We start from the raw sequence: 24,526 nt of genomic DNA, 5'->3' as shown, positions 1-24,526 counted from the left end.
CTTTAAAGCCCTAAAGAGATATTTCCTCCCACCCCCCCCTTAGAATATCCAGTTATACATTTGGATATTGAAATATGAAATATTTAATGACATGCACATGTTAGAAGACTTTGAGCAAACTCTAAACTAGGGCTGTGGCCTAAACCTGGAGTAACTAAATGAACTGTACAGAAGGAGTTTCTTTTTCATTATTTACAACATTACACTTTGAGAGTCTTTTCTGTATTTGGAACTTTTTAATATTTATCACATCTCTTAGTCCAGTGCTGAAAACTGTACGTAACACTTAACAAGAGAGCAAGAGCTGGTGCTAATCTGTAGAAGATGCTGCCTCTCAGTTATCTGTGTGTGAAGTCTCATTTTTTTGGCATGGCTAAGAAAGCATCTGTTGACTAGAATCTGAGCCTAATAGGATATTACGCTTCATCAGTCTTGTTTTTCTTTGCAGAAAAAGCTACAAATGAATGTAACACCAGTGAGGACTGGGGTCTTATTATGGACATATGTGACAAAGTTGGAAGTACTCCTAACGGGTAAGCTGTACCTCAGAGTACCAACATGCAATTTCATATTTATGTGAAGAGTATGTTTCAGAGAGAATGTGTCTCAAAATGCTCATCATAGTCAGCCATGCAAAAAGTGCTTCCACTCCTCCTCTGCAAGCTCTACAGATATATGTAGTTGGCTTTAAAATTTTTGAAAGAAATGTTCCAACAGGATTTCTAGTAGAGCAGTTTGTATATTCTGAGTGCATTCCAATTTTCATGGAGTTTCTCACAGTAGAATGAGTTATTTGTATTTAATGATCTTGCATAAATTTTGAGAAGCGACTGTGCCAGTAGGAAAAAGTGAACTATTTTCTTTGCAGAAAATTCTTTAGCTAGGACAGTTAGCTGTTTAAGATGAGAAACTTGGCTGTGTTTATTCATTAAGAAGAATGGGACTGATGGAGGGGGGAAAGAGAGAAAAAAAAAAAAGGGGATTAAAACACAATCTGAATCAGTTTAGCCTAAGTGGTAATACTGAAACATAAGTGGTAGATCAGTGATTTTAGAAGAGCTGAAAGTATTTGCTGAATTTCAAGGTAATCTTTTTGAGTGGTAACGTTGTTTTCAGTTTTGAAGTAAACCTGAATTAGTGCATGTGCTGAATTATTAAGTGGTCCTAGAATTTTTATGAGTTATGTGTAAAGTTTAAGTTTACTATGCTGAGAAAGGGTTTGGTTTGGGTTTTTCTGGTATTAATTGCCTCCCAAAGAGAATAGAAAATGTATTCTGAGAATCTTTCATCCTGAAGAAAAAAGCGTAAGGTGTCCTTTGAGTCCTTTATTAAAAATCTATTTTATTTTTTTGCTGTGCCAAGACTTTTTTAGAGGGAGCTGTTTTAAATCAACTTGTTTGGGAGGAGGGGAGACTGTAAGACAATGTATTTTTAATTACACATGCCAAATACATATATATAAAAAATATGTAATTGAATCTTAATGTATTATTTTTGTATATACAAACCCCCTTGAATTCTGAATTCTAAATGCCACTGCTGCTATTTTACTTCAGGTCTGTGTAGTTTTATTCCCTCCTGCTCTTTATGAAGAGCCATCTTTCAAAAATAACAAATATTGTTGCCTACCCTTAAATAAATACATAGCTTAACAATAGGTAGCTTGACTTTGTTGGATTATTTGTGCATTAACTATGACCAGACATACTCAATATTAGGAGTAAGACCATACTACTCTGGCTATGTGGACATCGCTGAGTAACTTGGCACAATAGGGCTGGAGTAGAAAACCAGAGCAGTTGGTGCTGAAGCCACTGCATGCATCCAGTTTTGCAGGTCAGGACATTGGGGTTTTTTTCCCCCCTTCAGAACAGGTTTAATCTCTTCTCCTGAACTTGATATACATGCCAGCATTGGTGAAAGTTTGTCTGCAGATCTTATCAGTGGCTCTGACTCTCATAGCTTCTAGAGAGGTTGGAGCGCATTAGGTGTATACAGAGGAGCTTCTGACTTGGTTTCTCCCAAAAGGAAATATATTTGCATGCACAAAACACCCACTGTGAGCTAAATGTGCAACATGTGGGAATGATCAGAAAATTTGTTGCAAAACCAAAGTACTGCTTTAACCAAAATGTGAATATAGATGCAGCTTGTTACCTTGTTTAATGTAGTGGCATAAACTCTCACTGTACTGTACACACAGTAAATTCAAAGAGACATCTTTTAGAATAAAACGAAACCTTGAAACAAGCATCTTTTTCAGTGTTCACAGTGGAACAGTTTTGGCTTCATCTTTGCACAGGCCTTTTTTTTTTTTTTTTTTAACTTTTGCCTAAGGTTGCAATTCCATGACAACTTTAAATTGACAGGAGAAAGAGTTTGCATTGAGGAGGGTTGTAAAATGTTTCCTCTAGCCCCTTATGCTAGGTTCCTGGTAATCTCACAGTGATCTCACAACTAACATGCTCAGTCAGATCATTTCCTTGATCTGAGCAGTGCATGACTGCTAAAGCTTCAAGTCAGGAAGGGAGGGGGACTGCATGCATTGCTGTAGGAGGGGATAGTAAGTGTTTGGTCCACCACTTTTCATCAGTGGCTTTCTCTTGTGCCTGCGTGAGGTGACTGGGGAAGCAGAGCCTTAGTAGTTGCTTGAGCCAAGTTTGCTGGGTGACATGGAGGCATGCAACCTTGTGGAGACATTCGTGTGCTTGGATAATACAGTAGCTCAAGAGCACTGCAAATGATACTAGTTGTAAAGATACAGCATCAGCTGTTTACATACAGATTTCTTTATTTTAAGGGGTTCTAAAGAATATTGTTAATGAAGCCGTACATATACCTTAGCATACATATGGATCGTGCATGCCGTTAATGCTCGTTTTAAATATGGAACTCCTTAGTAGAGTAACATTTGTAAGGCTAATTGTTGTTCTATACTTGTCTCAGATTTTGACTAAACAAATTATAAAATCTTCATGTGTCCTTACAGTCTTGAAAACGGAATCCCAGAGCTGACAACCTGTGAGCATGATTTTTATGTTAGATCTATAGAGTGCCTTTACAGTAGCCACTAAAAATAACTATTTATTTAATCACTGCTCCTTGTTCTTTTATGTAGACTTTCATTGCCTATTTCAAATCCTCAATTCGATGGAAATTTTCAATTTCCTCAACTTAATGTCAATAGCTTCCTTTATGACTTGTCAGCAGTTTTATAGAAACAAATACAAAATGCCATTGTAAAAATGGAGTCTGTTCCAGTCCAGTACACATAAAAACAAACAAGTTGGTCTGTATTTTTTCCAGACTAGCTCTGGAAAAAGTTTAGGTTGGGTTATTTTTTTATTTTTTTTTATCCTCCCAATAGACTCACCTTGAGTACCTGGTATCGTTCATTCCACAGAGTGTGTCAGTAACTTTTATAGCTAACAGTTTCTTTGCTGCTTTTTCAGAGCAAAGGATTGCCTTAAAGCCATCATGAAGAGAGTAAATCATAAAGTTCCCCATGTGGCTTTGCAAGCACTTACAGTGAGTAGACAATCACCATTTTCAAAAAACCTTTTATATTCTTTTATGTCTGCAGCTATTAAATGTGTACTTATCAATTAATACCTTTATGTATCATCAGTAGAAGTCAGAGAGTGCATGCTGAACAGATTATTACATTTAACTGTTTATGTATGCTTTTGTTTTGGATTATTTCAATTGTTGTCGTGTGTTTTCACAATTGTATTTGTGTTGTCAGCTTTTAGGAGCCTGTGTATCAAACTGTGGGAAAATATTTCACTTAGAAGTATGTTCTCGGGATTTTGCTAGTGAAGCTCGAGGTATAATAAATAAGGTAATTCTTTATAATCTTAAGTACTGGGGGGGATTATTTTGGTAACTTCTTTGTTCCATTTCAGCATAGCAAAGAATTGGCAAAACTAATGTTCTAGTTAATATGCGTTTTGTAGTTTTGGTGCAACTGCAGGTAGTGCTGACTGTCTTATTACTGAAATTTGTGTACTTCGATTTTTACTATGAAAACCAAATGTCTTAAAGAAGTGACAGGCTTATAATACCACCTCAAATTGTTACAAAATTACATAAGCAATTTTAATTAAAAATCTGTGGCTCTTCCTAAGCTCAGGTAATTTGGTAATGGTGAAGACAGCTTTTCTTGAAGAGAGTTTTTATTTGGCTTGAATGAAATTCATCGGCTGAAGTGCAAAGGGAAAAGTGTGAGGAAGTTAAATTCCATTTTTGCGACGAAAAGGATAAAGTCTTCAGACAACTTGCTTGGTTGCTAGAGGTTCTCAGAATGTTAAATAAGGAAATAAAGACCTAGATGGTTAGGGTCAAGCAGCTGATGGGAACTAAATCTGGATGTAAGTGAATGAGCGGAACCAGCTTTCCCCTTGATTATCGCTCCAGTTGAAGACAAAAATGGCTAATGGGTTAAAAAGCATTTAGTCTTCAAATATATTGGAGGCCTGAAATCATCAGAGTTTGAGCAAAGCAATTAAGGAAACTAATAAAATTGCTGGGAAGCAAAATGAGTTCACAGCTTCTCTGTTTCTTGCTTTGTGTGGAAAAATAGGTCTTAAAGTCCTCCCCTTTGTTCTCAATAGCTGTGGTGCACTCTGAAACAGAACATTGACCTTCATGGTTTGACAGCACTTCTGGGGATATAAAAGGAAACCTTTAATCACACTGAAGAGTGGTCTATTGGAGCATAATTTATTTTGTTTTTGGGAAAGACTTGTTTTACCCATGTCACTGGCCCGCTTGGAGGGATAATCTTCAGAGGGCAGATAAAATTGTACTTTCTCCCTTTACTCCAAAAGAAAATTAGTTCAGGCAAGTGTAACAAAAGTCTCTGTGCTGACACTGAGCCTATCAAGCTGCAGTACTTCTTTCAATTAAATGCATGGTTGAGCCCAAATTTGTCAGTGTTCTTACTGTTCAGCATATGTTTGCATGTGAGGCACAGGCTTACGGTGTGATCTGAACTACACTCAAATGACAAATCTTGGCCGTGCACTGCTTCTGTGCAGCCCCAGGCTCTTACCCAGACAAGCTAAGTAGGTAAGCCCAGCAAGCCCTAGAATGCTTATTCGCCAGCAAGTATCCTGAGGTTAGCTTGAATGCTTTTGGTTCAAACGGTTGTCTTTTCATCAACTGTCAACAAAACCAGAAAGCGAAAGGAGTCTGAAGGTCCATGTTTTATCCTTGTAGTGCTGGCATGACCATCACATACATTAACTGCTCTATTCAAGAGCTGCTCTTTTTGTTCCAGTAAATTTTTGAAGGCTATTACAGGATTAGCATCAGCTGATGTGTTTAATGTTACAGAAAGGTGTTCTTTAACCATACAGTAGAGCAACACATGACTGACCTGCTTTGCTGAAGGTGGATTATGAGTTCGGGTGAGGTTGTTAACACATAAAATTTTCAGTGTTGAACGAAATCAGTGGTCTTACTTGGATTTAGCTATAAATTCTGCAGAAGAAGGGGAGCTGTAGGGGCTCTGTCATGCTAGAGGCTGGAGAAGAATGTGGGAGCCAGAGGGATTGCGGTCTGAGCATGAACTTGAGCTTGGTTTGCCTCTACCATCTTCCTTTAACAGACTATGTCTCTGCACCTTGGTTACTAATTGAGGAGCTAATAGAATGACCTGTGCTGTGAGCTGGGTGGCACTGTATATAATGCATACATAATGCGTAATTCCTTTTTGTGAGAGAATCTGAGTCAAGGAAACATACATACATATGTATATACAGAGATGGTACAAAGATCAGGTTTTTGTGAGATCCTGTCACCCGAGAAGTCAACAGAGAGAAATGTGTTCTGCCGTGTGAGGAGAAGACAGCAGAGGTTATAAGATGGTCTCTTATATTGGACCAACTTAAGTAGTTGGGAGGGGAATAACAATACAAATTAGAAGTAGTGAAGGTAAAATTGAGGGTAACTAACATGGAGGTGCAGAAAAGTTGGGATAAGTGTGGTAGAGAGCCTGAATTTCTTCAAAACTATTGAGGTGGAAACATGGCTAACATTTGAAGGTCAAAAAGTTGATCAGTCCTTTTGCTTAACCATCTTTAACCACCTAAAATTGACTAAAATAACAGCAGCAAAGGTAGGTGAGGTGCCTGCAAGATCTAAGCTTTGACTATGCAAGAGAATTTGCCTCCAAGTATTGCTGTAAGGGTTGAAGTAACCCTGATTTAAAATAACCAGTTGTTGGTTAGTCAGGGAAATCTGAACTGCCTGCATTCTGTCGCTACACTGGGGTAATGGTGTTGGAAACTGCTATGCCAGCTTTCCAAAGAAAGGATGATGTTCCAGAAGCTCAGCATGTTAAATGTAAGGTCAGAATCAGTGTATAGTAGGTGATATATCCTAGGCTCTGTTTTCCAAATTTTCTTAATCAAGACAGTTAAAAGGATATTTATAGTAAAATGGTTTTGGTAACAAAGTTTTAATGAGAGGGAGCAATTCTTTCTTCTCATTTTGAGGTACAAATATCCCTTTTATGCAATTTTGTCTTCTAGGCTCATCCAAAAGTATGTGAAAAGCTAAAAACACTAATGGTGGAGTGGTCAGAAGAATTTCAGAAAGACCCACAATGTAGCTTAATATCTGCAACTATTAAATCTTTAAAAGAAGAAGGTGTAACTTTTCCTGTGGCTGGATCTCAGGTAAAAGCTGCCTTGGGGTACATGGTACTGGTAGGTTCACTGTTCCTGGCGGTGAACAAATGAAAAACTCTTCAAATGAGACCTTCTATGTTTTCAGTCGGAGGAGGGTAGAAACCTTGTTCTAGTAGTGTCCTTATACTCAGGTTCACTTTTATTCATTCTTCTATTTTATGTCCTTGCACACCAAAGAAAAGAACAGACTAATGGCTATTTCATGATGCCCTTATGAGTTGTTCCATTTAGATCCTTGTTTTCTTCTGATCGTTTTCAGAGCTTCATTGAGCTGTCACCACCTTAAATCTAAGCAATTCTACACCCTCACTTTGTACTTCGTGTTTCATGGTCCTGATGGCTGACTTGGAGCCACATACCTTTGTTTTTCTTCACACTGCCTCGCAAAACAGTGTTTGGAATGGAGATGTTTTTGAAGATGATTTGTGCTATGCTTTCCTTTTCCAAGTCCCCATTTCTTGTTTATGCAGTTACCTGTCTGTGTCTCTGCAGTAGGTGGGGTGCTCCAATCCCTAACTTCACCCTTTGTATTTTACTCTGGGTGATGTATTATGTCTAATCTTTGAGCTGGTAGATATAATGAGAGGTGTGTTTTTCCCGACACTTTATTGATACTTCTAAATATTTTCATGCTAATTAGGAGTCAGGTGAAGATCAGTCATGAAAATTAGAACTACAGCTTCTATTACGTATTCCTTAAATGAAGTTTACTTTTTTTATATTCAACACAGAGGGTTTCTTTTACTTTTACAGTCTTTCCTTTCTCCACAAAGATGTTTTGACTTCTAAATGTAGGGTATGTGTTAGAACATATGGCAGAAACATGGAAGATCTAGAGTACTGGCAACCAATTAAGCTTCTTTTCCTACAAGTACATAAGAAATGATATCTTGATGTTTTTACCTCATACACTTTACTTCAAACAAGCAAAGCTGAAGCTTGCTTATTAGTGTTTGGTACCCTTGTACAGAACTGTTTTTGAGGACCACTGGTAAGTCCTAGACACTGCTAGGGTTTGAAACTTCATTCCTGGTATGTGTGGAAAGACTTCCTCGTAGGAATGATTTGACTATGCTGTTGTGGAAATTCATATTATTTAAGTCTGCAGCTTCCAACTTGATGTACATTTGCTCTTCCTTCCCATTATCCCACCAGCAGAGAAAGAGGATGGCTTTTTGCTCTGAGAGAGATCTCCCTTTTCTGTAAGTCCAGCTGCTGCTTAATCATAGAATGGTTTAGGTTGGACAGGACCTTAAGATCATCTACTTCCGACCCCCCTGCTATGGGCAGGGACGCTGTGCACTAGACCATGTCACCCAAGGCTTGAACCTGCCAGGGATGGAGCATTTACTACTTCTTTGGGCAACCTGTTCCAGTGCCTCACCATCCTCACAGTAAAGAACTTCTTCCTTACATCTAACCTGAACTTCCCCTGTTTTAAGTTTAAACCCATTATCCCTTGTTCTATCACTACAGTTCCTGATGTTTACAGATGTAGGAATCCAGAGAGCTCTTCTTCCCTTTTGAAGGCTGGGGTAGAGGCATGGAGGACAAAAATGGAAAGAGTAGTCATTTAAATAAGTAGTCTTACTAACAAATGAGATGGAAATAATTATTTAAATGAGACCAGTTATTTAAGTGAGATCTGATTATTTATTTTACTTTGTTCCTTGCTGAAAACAAAATAAAACGTGGGTGAGATTCTGAAGAGTAGTAATTTTTACTTCTAGAGGGTCATCTTGATTCAGTAATGAAATACTATGGTAAGGCAAATAACCAAGAACAACTTATTACTAATTTTAAAGTATATAATTATAGAGTTTTCTTTTTTGTTCATAACCTGAACTACTTCTATTGTTAATACATTTGCAGGCTTCTACAAATGCTGCTAAGAATGGTTCATCATTAAGTAAAAACAAAGAAGATGAAGATATAGCTAAAGGTAAATTGCTAGTCACAGCCTTGGGTTAAGACTTGTGCTCTAAAAGTTTTGTTAAAATGTAGAGAAGTAGGAAGTCTACTCTCTTCTGCATTGAACTGAAAGCAAGAGCACAGCAGGTTGGTAGTTAGTATAGCGTATCATTCAAGGTGTTATCCTCATGGGTGAGGTCTTGGGGAAAGATATATTCTTCCCCATCTCATAGCCATTAGCATTGTTTTGTCACTGCTTTCTCTCCAGAGAGACTGATCTTCTCCCTTCTGCACTCACGTTTCATTTTAGCCTACATCTTGATGCTTGAAAAAAAAAAAAACATTTAGAAGTTTTATTTTTTCTTTCTGTTGAATATACTTATTGTTGTTCAAATGTCAAAGTGAAGAATTTAATAGTATTTCTGATCATGCTAATGATGCTACCAACATTAGTAGTGTGTGCACTGCTACCAGTAGTGGGCTGTACCACGAAGAGCAGAGGGTTTTTTAAATGTTTTATTACTTGTGCATGATTGCATTTTGTCTTTTAATCCTGTTGCAGGGCAGAGTAAAGTTTGGAGCAAAGATTTTAAACTTAAAATATTAGAGAAGCAGATACAGACCATGTTAATAATATAGCAGTAAATACGTTAATTAGAAAAGCAAACTACCTTTATATACAGGGATCAAACATACAAGCTTATTTTATTTTTTTTTCCTCACCTCCCGAAATTGTAGCTATCGAATTGTCTTTGCAAGAGCAGAAACAGCAACAAACGGAAACGAAATCCTTGTACCCTTCTGCAGAAATTCAGCAAAACAGTCAGAACTCAAGGAAGGTGCGAGCCCTGTATGACTTTGAAGCTGTCGAGGACAATGAACTCACCTTTAAAAGTGGAGAAATTATTCTTGTTTTGGATGACAGGTATAATATACTCAGCTGAAGGTGCCTTTATTCCAGAGATTTTTTTTTTTTTTTTGTTGTTGTTGTTGTTGTTGTTGTTGTTGTTGTTGTTGTTGTTTTTTCCCTTAGGATAGCCAATTTTTCCTCTAATGCTTTATACCACCACCCCCACCCCCCCACCCAAAATGTATATTGTGACTCTGGGCCTTCCTCAAATCCATTTATCTTCTGCTGTTCTTTCTGTACCCACTCAAGGCATGATTGGTGCAGGGAGAACCTCACTGTATTACACTGAATATTTCCTACTGTGGTGTAGATCCAATTTGTTTGTAGTTTTTAAGGTAAATGTTAGTTATATGTCATAAGAATATGGATACATATTACAGTGCTGAATTCCAGTTACTTTCAGAAATTGTTGAATTTCTGGCTATCTAGCATGACATTTGCTAAGAATAAAACTGAAGAAAAAATACTTATTGTTATCACTGTTGCCTGAATGATAGCTGAGAAGCAGAACTTCTTCCCCCCTAAATGCTGTTCTAATTGAATAGACTGTGACGGATCAATTATATCTCTTATGTTAGTCTCCACTTGTGAACTTCTTACAAACTTTTAGATGAAGCTGTAACGGGCTATCATCTTATCAGCCTAAAGAAGTGAAGAGTTAAATTCTGAGTGATTGCTACTGAATGATTTTACTTCCCCTGATCCTTCCCTTCTCCCTGCCCCTCTGCCCCCACTTCTGCCTTTGGTTTTACTGCTAATCTGTACAGAAGTTCTCCTTTGCCTTTGTAGTTGGATATGAAGGAAAACAGTGCACTAAATATCACAGGTTTTCTGTCAAAAGCCTGAAAATGTTGCCGATACTAAGTGTTAATATTCAGACTTTTGTAATACGTATTTATTTTCCCAGTGACACCAATTGGTGGAAAGGTGAAAATCACAGAGGAGTAGGACTGTTTCCATCTAATTTTGTGACTTCTGACTTAAATGTGGAACCTGAGGCAGGTAAGTTAGCTACTAAAAGCTGACACATTGTTTTAGAAAGGTGGGCTTACGGTGGAACTACTAACTAGCCCATGACCAACATAATTTCCTGAAATCAGCCCGAGGAAGGAATTGAGAGAGACATCGTGCCCTTGTTTCAAGCAGGCAAACAAGCATATACCACTGCAGTAGCTCACTTTAACAGTTTGTATCTTCTAATTCTCTGCTAAGTTGCTACCTTTTTCCTGTTACAGAAATTAATTTCTGCTCAAGTTCAATTTACCATAGTTCTTTGTCAGTAGTATATTAGATCTGAATCCAGTAACTTGCCATTTAAAACGTTAAATTCTTTTTTCAGACATCAGGCCTAGCATAGAATAACATTCATACCCATGTCAGTGGTTAATAAGAATCACATTGCTAGCTTTATTCATGTTCATGATACCAAAATCAAACTTAACACTCATGACTTGCCTGAAAGTAATTGTACATGTGTTGGAGGTGTTTTTAGATGCTAATGTGACTCAACTGTCTTTCCCTTGCTGCGGCTAGGTTCACAATCAGGCTAACAGCGCAAAGGAAGCAGCTTGTCAGAAGGCTTTCTAGGCAAACCCAAATTCCCTTCTCCAGTAGCTAAGTGTAATCACTGCTTGAAGTACTTATTCAAACTTCTCTTTCATTTAAAGAACTGATAGAAAGCATGGAAAAAAAATTTGTGTAAAAGTTAGCATAGTAACACAGCTGCAGAAAAGAAACTAATGTTTGTTCTTTCAGCAACTGTGGATAAAAATTCTGGTCGTGAGGATACTACAGAAGAAATTAAGAAAGCAGAACCTGAGCCAGTTTATATAGATGAGGTATGCAGTCACTTTCAATAAAAAAAGAAATTACTGAGATTTTACACTGGTTGAAACATTCTTTTGTTACTGAATGTTAGCAGCCAATTCTTTTCATGTAAAGAATTTTTGGGTGCTTGTTTTTAATTTGAAAGTTAAAACAGTTTCTGCCATGCTTCAGAAATAACTGTTCCTTATCTTCTCTTCACCTTTCAGGATAAGATGGATAAAACGCTGCAGGTACTTCAGAGTATAGATCCCACAGATTTAAAGCTTGATTCTCCAGATCTTCTAGACTCAGAAGGTACTTTGAGCACTAAGCTAGTTTTTTTATTTCTTCTTCTTTAGGCTGGTAATTCTTTTGTGTTTAATGTTAGAGAAACTGGCCTGTGCTAACACTGTGCTGTAGAATAGCCTATTTCACAGTGAAAGCAGGAGGCTATATGTATAACTCTAGATTTTCTAATAGTTGCCAAGCCAACTCCATGTTCAGCAGAGTAATTTGCATAACTTCCAGCTAGTGTAAAATGCCTGATCTTTGCAAGATCCATCTACCTATCAAACTCTTCTTGAAATAGGCAATTAACTTCGTGTCAAAATTTCCCTAAAATACTGCTGGCTAGGAGGAGAGAGGCAGTTCCATTCACTTAAGAGCCAATTAGTTCAAGGTATGTAATAACAATTGAGTGTACATTAATAAAGGAGTATTTCTATAATGAAAATGTGAAGGCAAAGGAAGCTCTACAACACAACAGATTTATACAGATTGGATACTCCAGTAGGAGATGAAAGTCAAAGATCTTGCACAGTGCAAGCAGAAATGAAAAATTTTCCATGTGTTTCATTAATAGTCTTCTGTTTGAGTGAGTAGAGGGAAGAGAGGAGAGAAGATGACAAAGCAGAATCACTGAAGTATTTTTCCTTTCTGTTTGGGCTTAAGGAATGGAACGCACATGATAACTAGGTGCACTCTCCAATTCTGTATGCTGTTTTAGTAGAATTGGATAAAGTAATTTTCAGATGCATTCAATCTTTTAATTGTGCAAGACACTAACTACGTTAACACTTTTGTCTTCACAGATATTTGTCAACAGATGGGTCCAATGATAGATGAAAAACTAGAAGAGATAGATAGGTGAGCCATAATGTAGCTTCTGTGTTATTTATTATGATTTACTTTAAATTGTGCAGTTGTACTCATTTTTTTGGGTGCTTTATCTTCCATCTCCCCAGCTAGAAGGTCTTGCAAGAAAGAAGTTTTGGCAACTTTGCCTTTATTTTTTAGTGTTTAGGTACCATGGTCCCAGTGCGCGTACAAAAATTTGATTGCTGCTCTCCAAAATTTACTGCATAGATTACTGGATGCATTTTGTAGTAGCAATTTTTGACTGTAGCCTTTTGCAATCTGTCTAGAGCTTGGTATTTTCAGTCTTCTGCTGACTGTCCTCCATGACAGGAAAATCTGTCCAACTCTATCTTCACCTCTTTCCCCTCAGACTCTTAGGGATACTTGAGGGTGGAAAGAAAAGGTAACTAACACCTGTGGAGTTGCTTACCTTATTGCAGCTAGGGAAGAACAGTTCTTCTTAGACTCTCCTTCCAGTCCCTTTGGTATAAGAAACAGAATGGCAACTTTGCAATATAGATGTGTAAGAAATCAACCTTTTAAGAGCTTGGGTTTTTTTTCTTGCGTATTCAAAACCATTTAAGGAGGCACTTTTTTTTTTTTTTTTTTTTTTTTTACCAGCTAACACTAGGTGTTAGAGAAACTTAGTGTTTGCATGTAATTGTTTTGAAACAGGAAACATTCAGAATTATCGGAATTGAATGTAAAAGTTCTAGAAGCTCTGGAGCTCTATAACAAACTGATGAATGAAACACCAATGTACTCGGCCTACTCAAAACTCCACCATCCTGCACAATACCCACCTACATCTTCTGGTGTTTCAGTGCAGGTCAGTATCCCTTTCTGGAAATAGGCACTTTCTTAATATAGATTTCTATTTAAAACGATGACAGCAAAAATGAAGTGCATGCTTTCTTGCTAGCCTATGAACAGTTGCCTGGTGACTTTTTATAGCATTCAGAATAAAATATCATTTACCCACTAAAACGGTGTACTTTAGTTTGCAGTCACCTGCTTGTACAATAAGGTATAGTTGTTAATTTTTCTCTACTTAACAGAAAGATACTGTATTGAAAATACTAAAAGATCCCTTCCCTGATTAATTTTTTTACAGTTAGAATTATGTGTTTCAGCAGCTTGGTGGAAATTCTTGCTGTGAGTCATGCCCTCAGTCTTAAAAGTAAAATGTTACCTTCTTATCTAATAGGGGGGATGTGAGTGAACTTTAATATTAATGCATTAATCATGAATGCGGTGTACTTTTTCAAATATGGAAACACTAGTCTTGTTTTAGCTCGTTTCTTCCTTTAAGAAATGAACATATTGTATTAGGGGGTGTAGTTGCTCAAAACTGTTACAGTATCTCCAATGTGCCATATTGATGTTTAGGAAAACAAAAATGGAGAAGTATTTTCAAAGATCCTTTTTGGAGAAAACATAGAAGGAACGTTTTTACTTTAAGTGAATTTTGCTTTAATGTTAATTGTTCAGTGGGAAAAGAATAGTTGCCATAGCAACTGCTAGATCTGAAAATATGTCAGTTAAAAGTAATTGTGTGTCCTTAACTCCTGGTAACGATGGAAAATTCTTTATGTTTGAAGATTAGAAGTAATTTAAGCCAGAAGGCAACTGGAGTTTGCCGTTTCTTTCAAGATGCATACTTCAGTGGTGAAAAATACAAGCTAAGCGTGCTGAGCATAGTGTTGTTACTTGGTACGAAACTGTCTCTTCTTTCAGTGTCCATATACAATGTCTACATACAAAGTCCAAAACCAATGAGCAGCATAGACTGTAGACAAAGCATGTTATACCACCTGTTCTATCTGAATTTTGGGTAAAGACTTGCATTATCTTAAACAAGAAATGCAAGAAACTAAATTTTCTGCTTTCCTTTTGTGTTAGTCTTAGAATGTTCTTATGTTTTAATTTACAAAATGTGTTAAGTAACAAATCTCGTATGGTGCCTGTCTTCCTACTTGACTTTGTGCATCAGAATAGGTAAGGATCAAACATTTTAAAGACAGAGCAAATTAGAGGGGAAAAAAATAAAGTTTCTGTGAGAGGCAGAGGTCTTGTATGTGATGTTCTTCCTTCAGATGTTAAGCACTGAACTTATTAGCAGTGCACTTGTGGAAGGGGAGCTGCTGGTGAAGTAAAAGTTGCCTATTTAAAATGTTTGTTGAGAAGTTACATGTTTCAGTTTTAGAACCTTGTTGAAAAAATTAATGGATGCTCATTCAGTCTTTGAACCCTGCCACTGTAATGGCATTCTGTGCCATGTTTGCTGCCGCTTAATTGAAAATAAAAGGTACACAATGTTGGGTTGTTTGGGTTTGTATTTTTTTTTTTTCTTACAGTCATATCCTGTGCAGCCACCTAGTGGAAACTACATGATCCAGGGTGTTCACCAAGTCACCATTTCCCCAGGCTATAGCCTAGGACCGGATCAGATGGGGCAGTTGAGGTCTCTGCCTCGAAGTGTAAATTCTTCTGGAGCAACTCAGCCAGCTCAAGCTACGTATTTAAGGTATCGCTTCAGCAAACTGTTAAATCACCTTCTTCCTGTTGGTAGTTTTACTACTTGGTCTAAAGGTTGTGTGTTCTTGGGATATTTACAATGATGTGTAATATTGTTTGATAAGCTTGAAAATAGATTGCTTTTGGACTAAACAATATTCTCCTTTGCAAATCTGCTTGTCAGATAAGTAGACATGAACTTGTCAGCATTTGATTTGTTTTGTTGTGTTACAGCCCAGGACCAGATTCTGTGTTAAACCAGCCGTACATGAACCAGAACCCCAGCCTTCCATCGGCTGCCAGCACAGCTGCATACACCCAGCAGCAGCAGATGGGAGTGTCGGTGGATATGTCGGCTTACCAGAATAGTACAGCAAGTTTGCCTCAAGGACCAGGTTATCCCGTGGCAGTTCCTGCTCATTCTGTTCTACAGCAACAAGCAAATTACCACCAACAGCCTCTTCTTTAAAAACAAACCAGCTTGTATTTCTGAATTAATGAATAAAGGATGCTTGACCTTATGATTTTTATGAATACCTGTCACAGGATAGCAAGATGCATTTTTCTTTTAAATAACCCAGTTTACTGCATTAGGGTGATGGCAGAGTAAAAGTATCCATCAGATCTGATTGTTAAGCATTTGCATAAAGATAACTTGAACTAGATTAGCTGATGGTTTAAAAGAATTTCAGATTACTTTGAGCCCTTATTTCAGTGCTTTCAAAAAGTGCCATGTGTGAATCTTAAGTTAAAAGATTGTCCAAACATAATTTTCCTATAAATGTGTTTCTGAAAACTTGAGGATACTTAATTATTGTCATGTGTTGCTCTGATTTTGCATTCCCTCCTCTGGTATCTTACTATAATCCTTCTATCCAAGTGGCTTTACAGAATCTCTGCAGATTTAGAGACCACCTTCTCTCTGCACTGCTATAGAGAGCTTCACAATATGATGTGCACTGCATAATGGGAGCAACTGCTCAAGTTCAGCAGATGAGAGCTGGAAGAGAAAATGATGTGATTTTGTGCCAGTGAGGACCATGTACCTACAGCAATAGGAGAAATAAGATTTTACAGTGCTGCCTGGTAGATTTCTGGAGAACTTCTGATGTGTTTCTCTTGAAGAAAACAGGTGGGGTTTTGCTAAAAAGGGCCTGCATCTTTCAGCAGAGGTGGTACTGCAAGCACAAGTCTCCTTTGTGAACGCGGGCAAGGGATGCTCCCAGCTGACTGCGTGGGCACTATGTGGATACAAGGTGCTGAGCCAGAAACTTGTACAGAATATCTTTTCTTTTCCTTTTCGGATGTATGTAGAAGTGAAGGAGTGTTGTAGTTCCTTGTGATAAAGGAGGGGGCTCAAGAATGTTTGAAGTTTAAGGCTGTGAGAATCTACCTTGTTACCTTTCTAACGGGGAGTGGAACAGAAATCATCTTTATGGGACCTGAAGGTTCTTGCCTCTCTTGAATTTCCTTTCTCTGCCACCATGTTTAAATAAACACTCATTGCAGTCAGTGAAACTTACACCATTTGACAAAGGTGCATGTGTGGCACCTAATACGTGTGCAGAATATGTGTGCTTTGTGAGTGGGATTGTGTTCCTCGTTTAATACAACAAGTGGTTTCATATTGAAAATGACAGACGTGTCTTTGGGAAAGGAATTGCCTCGGAACTGTGGAAGTGCAGCATTTGGTGGCTAAGAAAAGAAATTGAAGAATTTCTTTCCTGATGCACTTTTTTAAGGGGTGGGGTTTGTACAAGTGGAGCAGATGGGCTGAATTATCTTTTGGGAATGTGGGACTTCTTTCTTAAATTGTTTCAGCCTCTGAAAAAGAAAAAAAATCACTTTGTTCTAGTCGCCTACTCACTTCAGCATAGTCATTTATGCCTATTTTAATGGTTTTATGATAAGCAATAATCTTCAGATTGGAAAAATAATGGAAGCAAATCACGGATAAAACATCTTGGTTAAATGCATGAAAATCCCAGATGTGTAAATAAGCATATTTGGTATGTGAATTCTCTACCAAATTGGGACTATCAGATTCCAGACTGTTGACGTGTAATAAAAATCATCCTCTGCTCAGCAGCACCTCCATTTCTTTTACATTTTATTTAATTATTTGTCATCACAACTTTATTCATTTGCAGCCTCATGCTTTACACAGTAAGGTATTCAGTACCTGCTCTTGAAGTACTTTTTTTATTTAAATTTTGTGCAATTGGAAAGAAGCTTTTGTCTTTCCTTTTGACATGACTTTATCTTTCTCCTTCCCCTTGATGTAGCCAAGTAACACATGTTGAAATACTGAAGTAGTCTGATGACTTGTTCCTTGCATTCTTTAAGGAAAAATAATTAATTTCAAAGCTGCTGTTCAAATTTCTCATTGTTTGGAGATTTTTTGGTAAGAGTTTACTTTGTTCCAAGTTGATACGTGGTCAAACTGAACTTTGCTGTCATTTATATAGACTCTCCATGTTTGTTAGTAAATTGAGATTAAGGTGGGTATTTTTATTGGATTCAAAACTTTGGTCCAGCAGAAATACTAAGTAACCTAAATTGAGATCACTAGACAGACGTAATTTGGTGATGTTCAGTTAATTATTAAATATAAATAATGTATATACTCATTTGTCTGAGATTTTCTACACAGTTACATATATGCATACTCTTAAAGCCTGACATTTTATGAAAGCAGGATTTGTCATCCTGTCATCTCTTATATTCCTAAACTTGTGATACGCAACTTGTAGATAATGTAAAATAATTTAATTATTATTAAAATAGTGTATTCAGAGGGGTTTGGTGTTAATAGGATCTGTTTCTCTTCATACTTCTAGACATGATCATATTTATTTTTAAGGCCTGATTATAACTGAATATGCTGCCAAAGGATTTCTCTAACTTCAGATTTCTACACTAGGTTTCTACCTACTGTTTTATATCAGGAATAAACAGGTAGATAACTTCTGCTTTTTCGTATAAACTTTAATGGTTAACATAAAAATTTGTGCAACTTTATAATGAGAATTTTAGTGTAATATATTTGTGTCATGGTTGTTGAGAATATCGATACTAGATAAACTTTCTTCTAGTATGAGTTGGCACCTATTATGTCTCAGTTATAGTCAGCTGAAAGCAACAACTCAATTTGTCTGTAATGCCACCACATGTTTTGAGACATTGTGGTCTTTCATCCAGCCATAGTGTGACAAATGCATTGTCCATTTAATTTGGTACAGAAATGGCAACTTTTTAAAAATCAGATTGTTTCCGTAAAAAGTAATGCTGTGCGTTCATTTTGCTTTAGGTTTTGTTCGTAGATGTTCATGGACTTGGGGAACAGTGTAGAGCTTTTGAAGGCTGCCCCTTAACCAGGAGCATTGAGTGGGACATGGCTGCAACTGCAGTCTCTTACAGGAATGGTTTTCTGATAAGAAGATGATTTTTTTTTTTTTTAGTAGTAGTAGTAGTATTTTTATCTATGCATCTTTTCTAAGAAGTCTCTACTCCTGCTTACATTGAGCACTATGATGTATCTGTTGAATCTTTGAATTTATGGCTCATGCCAGTTAAATTTCACATGAAACTGACTCAAAACTGTTTTGAATTGATCAGAATGAAAAATGAAGGAAAGAGAATGCAGCCAGGGCAGGTTCTAAGTGTGTCTGACCTGTCACAGCTCTAGTCGGCCAGCGAGCAACCTGGCCACCAGCAGATAGCACACCTGAATTTCAGATTCAGATCAAGGTTGTATTTCTCTCTGGTCTGGGATTTACAGCAAAGATGTATCACAGTTCTTGCAGAAAATTGTCCGAAAGAGTTTGCAGTATTAAGGAAGAGTGGATCTATTTTGTTGCAATATCATTTGGCCTCCTGTCTGCAATATGTGCACATTTGCCTTGTGTGAATTAAAGTTTGTTTAATAAGCATGGGTGAAGAGTCCTCTCTTTACTATGTCCTTAAGTCCTTGCCAGAAATTAGGCACAAGCTGTGTGAGTTGTGTAATCGTCACTGCTGCAGCCCTCTCTCTTCCCCTTCCCTGCTCCCCTTAGCCTTGCTCTCCTGTGGGTGCCCGTCCTGGGCTGGCACTGCAGGCTCGGCTACCAGCCCAGCTACCTCCAGGTCGGTGTGTTCCCACACACTGCTCTGGAAGGACTGATATTTCACAGTTGTGCTGTGTTTCACTGCTGGTGAGCACTTCTGCTGGGGAACCAGGGCTCTGTCCATCACTTAGCTTTGCCCGTTCAGCAGGGATCACGTTAGCAAGAGAACACTGCTCCATGCTGGTTGTTAACTGCTGGGGAACTGAAGGGAATAATCCAATGTGAAGTGGTAATATACTTCACCACAAACGATAAGGGAAGCAAATACACTGCTTTTAAAGCTGATTGTATTGTACGTGTTAAGTGAGAGCCATGATTGCTTACAGCTTTGCTGTAGGTTTTCACAAAGGCTGAACAAATTTCTGGCTCATGCAAAATAAGAATCTTTGTGCTTTAAAGGTACCTTCTGCTACTGCTGTGACTGGACAACAGAACCTGCTTGCAAAGACCTTTACTGAGGTGTAAATTGCTGCATTTCAGCACTTATCTACAGCCATGTTACCCTGTTGCGTTCATTTCAGGTCGCTTCAGGCTGTAAACCTAAATCTTAGAAAGTTCTTCTGAAGCTGAAGCCTATACGACAAATACTGGTTTAGTTTTCCTTTTGAATCTCAACCTTAATGTTGGCTCTCACTGATGTTTCACACTGAGAACAATCAGCCATTGGAATAACCTTGCCAGGGAAGTGGTGGACTCCTTAGCATTGGACACTGTTAAGATTTAGCTGGACAGGGTCTTGGGCCATCTGGTGTAGGTCATGAATAGTTGGACCAGATGATCCTATGATTCTATGAAGTGAGACAAGGGGGTGTAGGCTTCTGGCTGGTACCTGAACTTGGGAAGTTGGCTTGATACTGGGTTACACAAAGATTGAAGCAAAGTACCCTTCCAGGTATGGATTTAATGTTAAACTGCGTTTTCAAATAATCTTAATTTAGACTTCAGCACTCATGGCCCACATTCATCTCTGCTGAAGAAACCGGGCTGCCTCATTCCATCCAATGAATTAAAAAAAAGAAGTACATGGTTTGTAGTGAGGAAGGGAAGGGACAGTTGCACTGTTGTGCTTTGGACCTTCACCAGAGGAGAGTGGGAGCGTGTGTGTGTGTGTGTGTGTGTGTGTGTGTGTGTGTGTGTGTGTGTGTGTGTTCAGAGCTTTCTGGTGTAAAAGTGAGGTCAGTTCAATGATGTGCATATTTCCCCTCGTACTCGTTGTGGTGGGAGGTGTAATGTGCTTGTAGGTAAAGTGCAGGAATGAGAAGCTGGAAATCCACATCGTGCGCTTCTCCAGATTTCCTCTTTAACTTAAACCAGAAAACTAAGTGATTTGCTTTATCATTTTTTCCCTCTGTCCTCATGGCTCGTAGTTGATACAAATCAAGTCTGGAGTGTTGCTTTACACAGTGATGGCTTGCACTGCGGCTTACATGGTCGTGGCAGATGTTTCAGCTTGAGGAGGTCAAGCTAGGCCCGTTCATCTCCACTCGGGCCGCAGAGAGCCGGGGGGGGCGACAAAGGCCGCCGGTGCAGAGAGCAGCTGGGTGCAGCATGAGGGTCACTGGTGTTGCTGAGTGTGTGGCTGCTGCGGCTCGCAGCCACCCGTGCTCCCCTCCCGGCGCTCCCGCCGCAGCTCACCGCCGAGCCGGAGCACACCGGGCGCCTTCACCGCACCCCGCCTCCGGGGCGGGCTTCCCCGGGCAGGCACTCGCGTGTGGCAGCTGCTCCCCGCCCCGGCTCCCGCGCGGGGGGACACGCGTGTCGCTGCCCCGCCCCGACACCGCGCCCGCCCTCGCGCTTCCCGCCGCGGCCGCTCTCGGCGGCAGCAGCCCGGCTGTGCCCAGGTGCCGCCGGGCAGGGGCCGGGTCTGAGGGAGCCGCCGATCCTGGCAGCCATGGCCGCGGTGGGTGCAGCCCGGGGGCCGCGGGGGAGGGCGGGGTGGGCGGGCGCGGCTCCGGTGGCGGTCGCGGTGCCGGCGACGCGACCTTGATGTCTTGGCCTCCCCCGGGGCAGGTGACGAGGGGCACGGCGACGAGGCGCAGCCGGCTGAAGCGCTCCGACGGCAGCACCACCTCCACCAGCTTCATCCTGCGGCAGGTGAGGGGCGGCGGGGGGGCGAACGGGCTTGGCTTCAGGAACCACCTCGTCCGGTGGGGCTCGGCGCCGCTGCCCCGTGATGCTCCGGGGACCGTACAAGTTTGGGTCGCTGCCGGTCGCCGTTGCGCTCGGGGACCGGCACCGGCCCTAGCTGGGCTTAAAACTGTAAACCCGGATTGCTCCGGAATGAGGAGAGGGGCCTAAAATATCCGACAGAAGGCACGATTTATCCTGGTAAATGCGCGTATCGTGTTTGCCTTCGGTTCCCAAGCTGCAGTTTACACGTTGGGCTGATTTTCTAGTTAAAACATTGAGGGCAAGAAACACTTTCCTTGAAGAACAGAAGCTGAGGAGTGATCCTCCGGCTTAAGGGTTTCTGGAAAAAGGTGATTGTAAAGATGTCAAGAGCATCTCGGTCTGGGGCTTCGGGCTTGTCGGTGCTAATTATATATCAGCCCGGCTTCCCCTGGCGCTGCAGGAGCAGCATTAGCGATCTGGATGAACCTCCTGTTAATAGTCGTTACCCGTCTCCATTTCCAGCCCTGCCAGCTGCCCCTCAGGCAAACGAAGACTAACATCCCGAGTTTCCCGAAAGCAGCACTTTTCCACCTAACAGATGCTTCTTAGAGTACCTATTATGAATCTGCTTTAAAAGGACAGGCAGTAGAGCATTTCTTGGTGCACGAGCCTGTATCCAGCCACTTCCCCCTCCCCCCGATTCCTCAGTGACTTTGGTAGAAATTTAAGGAAGCGCAAGGAAAGCGTAACTGGGGCCTTTGACAAATCTGGGGACGCCTCTCGTGCGGCAGCGTATTTTGCTCAGGACATGGAAGCTGTGAGGTTGCTCTGCCCGGGGAAAGAGAAGGAGATTTAAGTAACACAGGGAAGTTTTATTTTGCTCTGTGGTGTCTCCTCATCACGGCTCCAGCCCAGAGCAGAACCGCAGCTGTGCCGGGCTGGCAGTCCTCATTCCCAGCACCAGGAGAATGACATGTGAGAGTCGCAGCATGAATCTGACGTTTAATGTGATCTCAGCCATGGGTTGAAACAAGGACAAACAAATATAAAGGTAGTTTTAGCCCGTGTGGTGGTGGGAGGAGATTGTTGCAGGCGGCTGTGGGCCCTTCTTGGAGATGTCCTGGAGAATCATTCAGCTTGTCAGAAGTGTTGTTTCGAGAGGTGGTTTTCGTGCTGTGCTCACATGGAAACTGAGGGCTTGTGGTTAGACAGGCGGAGGGTGATGGGCGTCACCAGAGGACTCGCCGTCTGAGGGAGCAAGGGCACAATGTGGGATTTTGAAAGCCTTGCAGGCGGAAGTGCTTGCGGGAAGAGCCTGGCTCCTGACACAGGCGCAGCTGCGGTACACGGTTCCATCACACACCTCGTTCATGTGCAGAACATTTCCTGTGCTTTGTGCTTTTATTCTGGCTCATGTCTTGGAACGTGCTGTGCTCTGCAAGTGCTGCACTTGTCCTGTCTTTTTTTGGGGAATATGGGGAGCTTGCTTTTATTCCTGCCCCACTTTCCCAAGGGACTGCTTTACTTTCAGTGACAGTTTGTGGGGCGCTGCCAAATAATAGTAATAGGAAAACTGGGTGGTGAGATGGTTTTCCTTCCATCATGATTGCAGACCCATGGGTCCCACTGCATGGCAGCCAAGGGGCCCATCAGTGTATCCACACCAGCACCAGCTTCGGGGCTCTTTCTCCACCAGCATCTGTCTGTTCTGCTCTGGCAGAGGATGATGCTGTGTTGGCTGAAGCTACGACAGCAATCTAACTTCAGTTCCATGTTCCAATATACAGCAAAACGAATCAGTCCATATCAGAACATGCTTATCCCACAAGAGAAGGGTGGGATAAGACAAACTGTTGTCACTTTCAGAGGTGACCACCTTAAGACCTTTTAAACAGGCAAGTGCGGTAGCTCCTGTTAGATCGGTGAGAAGATTCTATTAAATTGTGTGAGCTGAGCAACAAAGCCAACTCTGGGATTGTGTCTTCCCAGCCCTTGCTGGGTGAGACCATGGTGGGGCTGAGATGGAGACATGCCAGGGTGAGGGTCTCGCTGATCCTTCCCTTGGACTTCATGTGATGTTCCTCACCACGGTGTGATTCAACTTCTCAGGGCAACATTTCCTTTGCTCAATGGTGTTTCTGCTGCTCCTTTAGTACAAGAATGAGAGAGTTTTCTCAGCCTTTGTGGTTAGTGGTTTTTCTTGGAGAAAGAGATTTTCTTGGAGAACTGGGCTCCCTGGATGCAGAGTAGTTCCAACTGTCCACTGTTGCTGTCGTCTCCTCCCCTATGAAGTTTTCCCTAATAGCAATAAAGCTTTAGAAGCATAAGTGGAAAAAAAGAAGTCCTAAAAGCAGGGATTAACTTGAAGTAACGTTGCTGTTGCTGTAGGTATAGCTTGAAAAACATCTAAATCATGTCATTAAGATTTGCAATGAAATGTCCCAAAAGGGTTTAAATCTCTTGCAGATCTCTTATGCATTCTGAGTTGTGCACCAGCTTCTTGCCCAAGTCCAAAATACTAACAGAAATTTAATCATTGGTTTCTTTTTGTGTCAGGAGAGGCGCAGGTTTGAACTCTTTGCTTTTGACTTTTCATTAAGTTGCATTTAATTTTTGGTTTCAATCTGTTGGTCAGTCTAATTTAGTAAGGGAATCATGTGTGGATGAGCTTTTGAATTTACATTTTTGTCAACACGGCATGGTGATGAGCAGAGACAGTCCATGGCAGAGTCCCACGTATGTGTCAGCACAGGCAGAGCTACCAGTTCCAGCATCACCAGTGTGGGAATTGCCCGTAATTGCCTCTTGCTGTGGGAAACGCTGCACTGGAAGACATGGATGGAGTGATGGGAATAGGTCAGTAGGTGCTGAAAATCAATGGGCTGGTATAAAAAAGAAAGCCTGCTCGGCAAGTAAGATCACTCATGCCCCAAGATGACCAGAAGTGCAGGAGGTTCCTGGTTGTTGGATTGGCATCTCTATCTCCAGTGGCACAGCCAAAGCAGTGAGCAACCGTGGTGCTGAAGCTGTTAAGTACAGTATTTGAGCAAGGCATGGGTGTACAAAATTGTTCCTCTGACGTGGCAGGTGCTGCTGAATTATATTTAAGAATCCCTTAAGGGACAGAAGTCAATTATAAGACAATAAGTAGGTCAGCTGAAAACATATGCTTATAATTTTACAAGGTGCTGTCATAGTAATTCATTATTGCTTTGTTCTGGAATGTTTTTGTGTTTCCACCACTTATTTTGACGTGGTGTGACTTGTGAGTATATGCAGTTTGTTTTTTCGCTTTGACTTCTGGTGGTATTAGTTTTATAGCCTCTGATTTT

At 40.4% G+C, this 24,526-nt stretch overlaps 2 protein-coding genes across 6 annotated transcripts in view; both read left to right on the top strand.

The window, feature by feature from the left end:
* STAM2 (signal transducing adaptor molecule 2) overlaps positions 1 to 18,908 on the top strand; it is a 28,683-nt gene extending 9,775 nt beyond the window's left edge. For 4 of the 5 annotated variants that reach the window (XM_080620960.1, XM_080620958.1, XM_080620959.1 and 1 more), the window contains 13 exons: positions 449 to 533; positions 3,453 to 3,528; positions 3,746 to 3,841; positions 6,537 to 6,683; positions 8,568 to 8,637; positions 9,345 to 9,531; positions 10,424 to 10,518; positions 11,272 to 11,354; positions 11,550 to 11,637; positions 12,414 to 12,468; positions 13,135 to 13,288; positions 14,817 to 14,986; positions 15,211 to 18,908. In XM_080620960.1, coding sequence (XP_080477086.1) covers positions 496 to 533; positions 3,453 to 3,528; positions 3,746 to 3,841; positions 6,537 to 6,683; positions 8,568 to 8,637; positions 9,345 to 9,531; positions 10,424 to 10,518; positions 11,272 to 11,354; positions 11,550 to 11,637; positions 12,414 to 12,468; positions 13,135 to 13,288; positions 14,817 to 14,986; positions 15,211 to 15,445 — 1,494 coding nt within the window. In that variant the 5' untranslated portion in view covers positions 449 to 495 and the 3' untranslated portion in view covers positions 15,446 to 18,908. Of the gene's footprint in view, positions 1 to 448; positions 534 to 3,452; positions 3,529 to 3,745; positions 3,842 to 6,536; positions 6,684 to 8,567; positions 8,638 to 9,344; positions 9,532 to 10,423; positions 10,519 to 11,271; positions 11,355 to 11,549; positions 11,638 to 12,413; positions 12,469 to 13,134; positions 13,289 to 14,816; positions 14,987 to 15,210 lie in introns of those variants that run through there. The other variant, XM_080620962.1, reaches the window with a different exon arrangement.
* Positions 18,909 to 21,068: 2,160 nt separating this feature from the next.
* CACNB4 (calcium voltage-gated channel auxiliary subunit beta 4) overlaps positions 21,069 to 24,526 on the top strand; it is a gene marked incomplete at both ends in the record, with an annotated part of 106,491 nt that continues 103,033 nt past the window's right edge. The window contains one exon of the mRNA XM_080621504.1: positions 21,069 to 21,176. Coding sequence (XP_080477630.1) covers positions 21,069 to 21,176 — 108 coding nt within the window. The remainder of the gene's footprint in view (positions 21,177 to 24,526) is intronic.

The sequence above is a fragment of the Psittacula echo genome (assembly GCF_963264785.1).
Source record: "Psittacula echo genome assembly, chromosome: 6".
NCBI classification, from domain to species: Eukaryota; Metazoa; Chordata; class Aves; order Psittaciformes; family Psittacidae; genus Psittacula; species Psittacula echo.
The sequence above is the reverse complement of the archived record's forward strand: the minus strand, read 5'-3'. Positions and strand labels throughout refer to the sequence as shown.